The sequence below is a fragment of the Priapulus caudatus genome, unplaced genomic scaffold (genome assembly GCF_000485595.1).
Source record: "Priapulus caudatus unplaced genomic scaffold, Priapulus_caudatus-5.0.1 Scaffold1053, whole genome shotgun sequence".
Lineage (NCBI taxonomy): Eukaryota > Metazoa > Priapulida > Priapulimorpha > Priapulimorphida > Priapulidae > Priapulus > Priapulus caudatus.
Window position 1 is genome coordinate 79,380 of NW_014578114.1, and position 10,199 is coordinate 89,578.

The 10,199-nt window shown below is 44.4% G+C and overlaps 1 protein-coding gene across 1 annotated transcript in view; it reads left to right on the plus strand.

Annotated features, from left to right (window-relative positions):
- LOC106815164 (zinc finger protein 239-like) overlaps positions 1-9,162 on the plus strand; it is a 22,608-nt gene extending 13,446 nt beyond the window's left edge. Inside the window, exons 3-5 of the mRNA XM_014819596.1 lie at positions 8,231-8,468; positions 8,637-8,818; positions 9,158-9,162. Of these exons, the coding sequence (XP_014675082.1) occupies positions 8,231-8,468; positions 8,637-8,818; positions 9,158-9,162 (425 nt within the window). The remainder of the gene's footprint in view (positions 1-8,230; positions 8,469-8,636; positions 8,819-9,157) is intronic.
- Positions 9,163-10,199: the final 1,037 nt, after the last annotated feature.

The following is a 10,199-nucleotide window of genomic DNA, read 5'->3' on the forward strand; positions in this document are numbered from 1 at the left end:
TTTAATTTATTTAAAAACAGCCACAGTAGCAGGTCTCTTACAATACTCTTCCACAAAAATGCTTGTTACTATGTGGGCAAGAATGACTCCTGCCCACACCAAAAAATAATTCGGCGTTCTTCGCTTTACAAAAACGCACCTTCAGTTGCCAAATTGATGATGATCAGATCGGGTAAAAAACTGCATAAGCTAAAGGAAAAATTTATTAAATGAAATTATGGCCACCTTTCATCAAAGGGCATACTTTAGATGGCAAAAGTCATTGCCAATTAATTGGATACACATTGGCGAGAAGGTTCTGTCGCTACACAAACACCACTGCCGTCTTTGACCTTAGTTTGACCTTGCACATCGACTTACATTTCCTCTTCGGCTCCTTAGGGGTAACCAGCATTCCATATACTTCGCCCACATCTGAGGCAGACCAGTTTGTCTAACAAAGCCTTTGCTTCTTTTGTGACCTTATTTAACTTTACCTGCCTTCTCGTTGCCTATACAGAGATATTCATTTCATTACTAGAACATGGGGCGTATACATGTTAGTCGGCGAAGTTTCTAGGTTACTATTAGAGTTATTGATTTGGTTGGTGTTAGTGTTAGGAGAGGGTGAGAGTTAGAGCTTTGAATCGGTAAGGATTAAGGTTAGCATCATGGTTATTAGCTCATCTGACATAGTCAAGATGCAGCTTGTAGAATCGCATGATCGTGCCGTCCGTCGTCTGAGCGTCGGTCCTGTCAACAGTGGGGCAGCAATCTTAAAGTGATTACGTCACCAAATTTCTACGCACCGGCCATCTAGTAGTATTTGTTCCAGCCCGGGCGGCCGCGGTTTGTTTATTTGTACAAAATAAATGTATGAAAATACAAACCCTTAGCTGTTTCTTGTTTACTTTTCATGCTTATATACTTCTTTAGATGGCGCCTGTAATTTGCCGTACACGTGATGAAAAACAGAGAGACGCCAGTATTGAACCAGTACTTGGGGGAATAGGTGTTAGACAACAGAAATTACCAAATTGTCTAGAGTTTTTCGACAAATTTAACAACGATAAAAACATTTTTATTCAGGTGAGAGTTGCAGGATTATATTTAGTAACGTTAGTTCTTACTTTTAATGAAAAAAATGGCATATTTTTTCTTTTTACCAAATTTTTTACCATTGAAAATTCGTTGAGTAGTCTTACCGCTTGACGTGACGGTCACGATATTCGGGACGTGGGCGGTGGCGGCGGGGTGGGGTAATCCGAAACGAGTTGGACGGATGTCGAAAGCTGTGGGGTCAAAAGGTCAGAGACGGTGTAAAGAAGGGGGGGAACATTCTTTTCCTTAACTTAAGGTATAGGGACGGGAAATGCAGAATTGCTGGCACCGAAATCTAAATGGCTGAGAGCTAGGCTCGTGATTAGTCGGGGTGTAGATGCATCCGGTAATAATTAGAGCCCATTACCATGTGTGCAATGTGAGGGGCTACAGTTGCAGCAGTTGTAATTCGGCATAGGCAAATGTTTTGTTGAGCACAAGCGTTTACCGCTCCTTTAAATCTATATTATTTCGCTAAGCCAGTCTGTCCTATAGCACCCTGAAGGGCTGAATCAGTGAATGCTCGCGCTGTTGGGTAGGCAATAAACACGCGGGCAGCCCCATGGCGTGGCACGCTTCTAATCGACTAATTGTCCTGCTGCCAACCTGCATGCACATGTCTCGTCTGGCAATGCATAGAGATTAGAGTTGGGTTCCGTGCGAAAGGTGTAGGCTGATGAATTTTGTGTCGGAATTGGCTTCGGAAAGTGAAACAAGAACTAAAGAAGGACTTATGCTATTATAGGTACGTCTTGCTATGCAAAAATGAATTTTCCCAGCATCCGTCCTGGATCAGGCAGAACACCCAGACACCCAGATGAGGCGGCCGCGGGTGTGCGCAGCTGCCCGGCCCCGGGCGAGTGTGTTTGTTAGATTAGACTTGGGTCGCAGATTGCAGTTAGTGGATTCCCATACTACAGGTTATTCCCAAGGTGTGGGCAGACCTCAAGACAAGGAGAGAACGGGTCTAGCGGAGAGTGGAAAGGACCGATTGGGTGCAAAGCGAGGGAGGGGAGCACTCCCAAGCCAAAGAAGACCTTCAAAGCGACCGATAAGAAGGGCTCCGCTTATCTTGTTATCTTAACCACCCCATAACAGGGCTCTCTCTGCAATATTTTTAAAGTTTGAGCTAAGACTTGACGAGCCACCCAACGTTATTTTTCAGCCACTAATAAAACACACTATAGCCACCTGTTCACTTTGATCGTATGTGCCTAAGCAAGACATAACAGGTGATGGCGTACGCAAAAAATAGAGAGTGTACGGAAAACACTATTTATCCGACTACGACGAGCTTGCAATTTTGTACGATTTTCGTTTAGTCAGTTTAAATCGTATTTTTCTGGTGTGGAATAACATTTCGCCAATTTTTGTATTTGTCACTTAGTTGTAGTAACATTCGCCAATCTTTATTACTCTTCATTCGCATTTGCGAAGGGTGCGAATGCCGAGCAGTAGCACCTAATTGGTATAGGTTCTATTCGAAGTTTTCTCTGTTGTAGAGCCCTATATAGTAACATTTCATCCTCGACACCACCAGCGTATTGCTAAATCTGGTGACTTCTACCATTGGGCTGTTAGTAGTCGCCGGTCGTCGCGGCCCATCGCGTACGGCCATCACCTTGTTACGTACGGTCGGGCCAGTGACATGGCAGTACTTGCAGGCTGCGCCCGGCTCACATGGTATGATAGTTTATGCTGTTGACACTCTTCCTTTTCGCCAGTCAGGACGCACGACTCGCGTGGTGAGCGACAGAGCTCGAAACCAGGCAGGAACTGAGGCACGCCGTATGCTGTCGCGCGATGGAGGCGCCTTCTGGTCAGAAATGCCACGCGCCGGTGGAACATCCGGTGGCGGCGTATACGGTCGGCCAGTGGATATTTACGGGCCATAGCTCATGTGAGCGAGGCATGTGAATTATATGTGCTCTAATATCGCTTAACGTCAGCGCACATGCGCACTCACACCGGTGGAGAGGAGGCCGCGTACCTGCATGCGATATGGTGTAATTACAAGGTTTGACACGCGCCGTCCAGCTGGATTCGTGATTGGACGATTACACATTACGCACTGCACACGGTGAGAAGGAAAACCGATTTGCGCTGGGTGCGCACAGTATGGTGCAGACAGCAGGTTGACAGGACGATCCAGTGATCTCAAGAGTTACACCCCGCCCGCACTCACACAGAGAGAAACCGTTGAACATGCGATATATGTGAACACGGGTTTAGAGGCGGGCTACCGTCATCTGAATCGGACACATGCGCATTCGACGCGCCATGGAGAAGACCGTATGATTTGCCTTTTTTGTGAACACAGTGCGTTATACAACCCTCCAGTGATTCTTGCGTATGAGTACACATAGCACTCACGACGCGGCGGAGAGGAAAGCCCGTTGCGAAATGCCCGCATTATATGTTAACAGACAGGTATGATGAGCTACCGTCATCTGTGAGGACACGATGCGGAACTCACAGGAGTGAGAGAAACACGGGCGTATTAGGGGTTTGAATGGGTATAGTTGCTGTCACTGCTATCCCACCACTATTAAACGTGCCCTATTTGGAGCGCCAGGTCGACGTACTTTTCTGAAGCAACCGCATTTTTCTGCGGCAAAAATGGAGTTGCCATTTAGGTCGAGCTTTGCCAGGTTCCAACCGGACTCTTTGGCTTTGTTTGGCCCCTATGTGTATTTGCAATAACGGGCTAGGGGGTTTTGAGTTAGTATGACAAAAAAACATTTATGCAATTAGGCTGCCTAGGGTTTGGCAATCTACGGGTATAGCCGCTATATTAGTATAGACACAAACTCAGTCTGGTGGCTGGGTCACAGACTCGTCTGGACGTTCGTTGTTACAAGAGTGTTCATTGGACAATGTCTTTGAATTGCAGAAATTGGTCTCTCCACGCCTTCGTGCGCAGACCAAGAACGTCGTATCCCATATAGGAGTACACAGTTTTAACATACGATGTGCGAAACGACGCGCTCCATATACGCGTATGTTATTTCAAATACCGCGCCATCGCCTACCTCAAAGGCGGGTCGGCGCGTCTCATAGCGCCATCTCTGTACGCGGTCACAAATTGTGACTTTATTTTGCGGGCGGTCGTGCGTTCTGATACATGTATTGATTCGAGTTAGTACAGATGCAGATCGTTTTCTATAATGTCGCTCGCGGTGGTTGCTCCAATTAAAACCCTGACTTCTCTTATCACGTCATTGTGTGTCCTTTTTTGTGGGTGAGCTCTGACACGGGCGGTCTTTCATTGGACACTTTTTCATTATTGCATTATTATCTACTTATGATATAATCGATTTATGCTAGACTCAAGCGGTATTAGCGCATTCTACCGTCACAAATTGTGACTTCATTTTGGTTTATAAATTTTCCCAATTGTATAATTTATTAATTTGATATATAATATTATTTATTATTTTCACCCATAAACCAAATCTTACACATATAATTATTCAAGAGTTATATAATGGAGTTTCTCCGATATATTAACTCTTGTTTCTGATAATGTACGGCTCAGGGCCATTAAATTGATTCTTCTTCACTCAACTCACTTGTGTCCTTTTTGTGGTGTAGTACAGTGTCAGTTGACACTTTCATTTTAGCTTGTCCATTTATTGATTATTATGATATAATGATTTATGCTAAGATCAAAGCGGTTATAGCCGTGCCATCTTATTATTTTATTAAATTTATATATAATATTATTTATTATTTTCACATAAACAATTACCACATATAATTATCAAGAGATATATAATGCGAGTCTCCCATATTCACTCTTCGGTTTCTTAATGTACGTCGATTAGGTTGCCTCAATTAAAATTGATTTCTTTCTCTGCTGCACTCACTTGTGTCTTTTATGTGTGGGTGAGCTACAGTGTCAATTGACACTTTCATCTGCTTCAATGTATTTAATTCCAAATTTTTGCTAAAATAAATAGAATTTGTGCGCGTCTTGTACTAGAATTCTAATCTTTAAATTGTTCGCTATGTTGTCAGGCTGTGCTGGGTTCTCGTTAGTTCACAACTTTCGCTCCGTGGGAACGTCAAACATTCATGTGCCGGACAACACATTACCTTAACAAAAGCACGCATGATAGCAGAGCTTGTTACATAGAATGCTGATAACACCAGGCGCATGCGACACACGCGAGTTATCGAGTCTATCAACGGTGAAACAACTGCGAACAAATGATGTAGACAGCGTTTGGCGCAAGAAGCTTCGTGCGGTATCGGACAAAGACAACGACCGCGTTACATTCATATAATTGATTTTAAATTCTGTGTTTTTCTTGTTGGCGGATGCTACAGCCGACAGCTTCCCGCGCATCACACACTACATGTATCCAAACAACCGAACTTTTGCACCGCGTAGTTATATGATATACATACGTGTGAGTTGCACCATGACAGCTCATTGCTTACCTCAGAGAGGTGCCACGTTAAGTTCTCTTCTCTACCCCTGCCACTTATCTCTCTCTCTCTCTCGCTCTCTCTCTCTACCCCCCACTCTCTTACCCCTACTCTCGATCTCTACTCCTCTCTCTCTCTCTCTTACCCCTCTCTCTCTCTACCCTGCCTCTCTACCCCCTCCTCTGCTCTCTACCCTCTCTCGAATCTCTACTTCTCTCTCTCTCTCTACCCCATCTCTCTGCTACTCCTCTCTCTCTCCCCCCTCTCTCCTCTACCTTCCTCTTCTCTTCCCCTTCTCTCTCTCCCCAGCCCCTCTCTCTCCTTCTCTCTCTCTCTCGCTCTCTCTCTCGAATTACCCTCCTCTCTCGATCTACCCTCCTCTCTCTACCTCTCTCAGCTCTCTCTCTCTCTCTCTCTCTGTACCTCTCTTTCTTACTCTATGTACCCCTCCCTTTTGCTCTCTGTACCCATCTCTTTCTATCTCTGCCCCTATCTATATATCGATTTAATAATAAATTGAAAAATAATCATAAATATAATGATGATCGGGGGAGATATAATGATCCACTAGAGGCGCCACCATCTAATGACATACGGAAATGCTATTGATACGTTGATGTTGATGTTGATACGTTGATGTTGAACAACAGTAGAGGGCGTCCATAGGCTGCAGGCCTAAATAAGCATCGAACATAAATTAATTAAACATATGCACGCTGTTACTGCGCTTACAAAACATGCACTTCATTCATGTTAAATAACTACAGATTCGTGCGCTATGCTCCGCTCGAAACTTTTGCCAGCTCTATGATGCGAATTTCTGCAGAGTAGTCGGATCCCGTTCATACAGTCTAGGTGCTGCTCCGTGGACTTCCGCGTTTGTGTAGCCAAATCGTTATATGTTCGCCTATATACCTACGAGCTTGTCTGATTCGTGAACGTCGTTCCAGTCTATCATGGGCGCTGTGGCTTCGTTGAGTCGGGTGCCTAGGCTTGTTGGTCCGCATGCTATCTTAGGATCTCGCCGCTTGCCTAGCTGGCTCGGTTGGTAGCGTCCGCGTGCGGAACCGCGGGCTGCTTCCACGGGCTTTTAACCCCCGAGACGCAGATCAGGGGATCGTGTCTCGGTGTGGTTGCCCGGAAAATGTTTTTGTTTTTTATCAGCTTATAATTATGATAATTGTATATTCCATGTATTGATTGACGTGTGCACAAATTGACGTGTGCTGGAATAGCGACGTAAATACGCAGACTGAAACGCGTACGTGTATGCGCATAGCGTATATGAAACACGGGGCGCGTATATGTAGTGCCGTCTGTGCCTCAGACTTCAGGATGTTCTGAATTTTAATGCTATATTATTATCATACATCTATGCAATCATGTACCGTGTGAATGTAATGTAATTTCATGTTTAATATTGTAACGTCTAATGTTATTTAAGATATACATTTTGAATTTATTTCTCTGCACAATTTTCGAATCTCTTTGTTGTTTAATTATTTTATTACATTTGATTGTTGGCAGGAGTACGTGCTGCGCGTGGATGCCGTCTCTAACCTGGGTCTGAGTCTCAGCGCGGTGCACAGCCAGCTACAGCATCGGCGACGTCGTGCGATGCCAGGCCCCGCTGCCCTGCGGCTACCTGGTCGCAGACAACATGCAGATCAAGCTGAGCATCAGGGGTAAGAGCACACACGCACGCACGCACGCACGCACGCACTCACACCGACACGATCACGACTGTGCACTCTTACGCGGCTGCGCGCGCGGCGGCGGTTCTAGTTTCACATATTTCATATTTGAGTATGATTTATCACCGATGGTTATTGAGTAAGTAACAATATCATTTAACATCATCAATAGTATTGAGCGAGCCTCTCGTTCTCGCTCTTCCAGTTATTCCAAGGTGTGGGAGACCTCAAGAAAGGGAGACTCGGAGATAAAGGAGATTCCAAAGCAGGGGAGACTCCAAGAAAGAGAGACTTCAAAAACACGAAGGCTCCCTATCTGCATTTACATCCCATAGCAGGGCTCCCTCTACATATTTTAAAGTTTGAGTTAAGACTTGAGCCACCAACGTTATTTTTCCGCCACTAATAAAAAACTATAGCCACTGTTCACTTGATCATATGTGCTAAGCAAGGCATAAACAGGTGATGGGTATGAGAAAAGAGATGTACGAAAACATTTTATGACACGACACTGCAATTTGACGATTTCGTTAGTCAATCTTAATTTTCTGAGCGGGAAAACTATTTGCCAATTGTATTCGTCACTTAGTGTAGTACATTCGCCACTTTTATTTATTCATCGCATTTTGCGAAGGTGGCGAATGCCAGCAGTAGCCCTAATATAGTTCGATTCGAAGTTTTCTCTGTGAGATGCAAGAGCTTCTATTCCACTCGCCACACATCACCCACGCGTATTGCTAAATCTGGTGACGTCACCATTGGTGCGTTTGTAGCCGTGGCCCCATCTTCGTAGCATACCTTGTTACGTCCGGGGCAGTGACATGCAGGGTTGCAGTGCGTCAATGATGATATTTATTTCAACATCTTTTTCCCAGCAGGAGAGCATTAGCTAGAGCTTGAAACGAGGCAGAACTGAGCGCCTGCGATCTGTCTGATGGAGCCTTCTCATTCAGAAATGCCACGCCCTGGAGGAGAGAAGTCCTACGTATGTGATGTGTGTGGATACGCTGGCTCCAAGCTAGGTCATCTCAAGAAACATATGCGCACTCACACAGCAGAGAGGCCGTATACGTGCGATATATGTGAATACAAGAGTAGGAGCTCCAGTGATCTCAAGATACACATGCGCACTCACACGGGTGAGAAACCGTTTCCATGTGAGGGATGTGAATATAGGTGTTCTAGGTCCGATGTGCTTAAGATACACATGCGCACTCACACGGGAGAGAAACCGTTTGCGTGTGAGAGATGTGAATATAAGTGTTCTACGTCCGGTACGCTTAAGACACACATGCGCACTCACACGGGAGAGAAGCCGTATGCATGCGATATATGTGAATACAGGTTTACGACCTCCAGTGATCTCAAGAATCACATGCGTACTCACACAGGAGAAAAGCCGTATGCATGCGATATATGTGAATACAGGTTTACGACCTCCAGTGATCTCAAGAATCACATGCGTACTCACACAGGAGAAAAGCCGTATGCATGCGATATATGTGAATACAGGTTTACGACCTCCAGTGATCTCAAGACACACATGCGCATTCACACGGGTGAGAAACCGTTTGCGTGCGACATATGTGAATACAGGTGTAGGAGCTCCAGTAATCTCAAGATACACATGCGTACTCACACGGGAGAGAAGCCGTATTCATGCGATATATGTGAATACAGGTGTAGGAGCTCCGGTCATCTCAAGAGACACATGCGCACTCACACGGGAGAGAAACCGTTTCCATGTGAGAGATGTGAATATAGGTGTTCTAGGTCCGATGTGCTTAAGAAACACATGCGCACTCACACGGGAGAGAGGCCATTTACGTGCGATATATGTGAATACAGGTGTTATAGGTCTGATACGCTTAAGATACACGTGCACACTCACACGGGTGAAAAGCTGTAAAACCAATTCTGTTATGTTGTTACAATAACGTCTATATTAGAGTAAAGATTTACAAAACATGTCGGAACGGAGCATAACCTATTTATTTCGAATGTCATCGCTACAAAGCGGGTGTAGCGCCATCTATGGTAACAAATTGTGATTCATTTTGGTTTATAAATTATTATTGCGATAAACAGATGGCAATCGGTTCTATAATGTACGTCGATGGTTGCTCAATTAAAACTGACTTCTTCTTACTCACTTATTTGTGTCCTTGTTTGTGGTGAGCTACTTGTTTGTGTCCTTGTTTGTGGTGAGCTACAGTGTCATTGACACTCATTATTATATTATTATTATTTATATATTAATGCCTGTTGTTTATATGCCTATGATTATTAATATCTTAATAATATATATATATATAATTATATTAATGCCTATGAGAGCATAGTGCCCCCCCAACAACAGGCATTAATGTTTTTAGTGCATCACATGACTATGCAATCTACTTTTCATGCTTATATACCTTCTTTATACTCCCTAATTTGCCGGTGCATTCGATGTAACAAAACGTTCGACACAAACACAACCGCCGTTCGAAACTCTTGCGTGGCGCCCAGACACAGGAGATTCGTGACGTAAACACAATGCGTTATAATAACAATGCGTCGCGCAAGCAATAGTGCCCGCTCAGGCTATTGTTTCATAGTGCCTGCTGCGTTATCCAATGAGATTTCAACGATTTATCACGTCATGCACTAATATGATATATCATCTGTTAGAAAGAATTTGACTGCCGGGTTTGCTAGTAGAATCTATACATGCCTGGATGTACGAGGCTACAATGTCACAGTGAAATTTCAAAAGCTAAATTTGGTTAAAGAAGGTTTATGCTCCTTATTCTGTACTGTCAGTATTTACATGTAACGTATGCCACTGCCAGTGCATGTGGTGGTGGCTGTGTAGTTTTTGCCTGCGTTAATTAGTTACAGGTGGCAGCTCGCTATTGCAGCCTGTAGGCTTGCGTAGGTAAATGGATAAGTGCTTACCTATTCTGTCTTGCAAATAGTTGTTGCTACTACATACGATGGGCGCTTCCA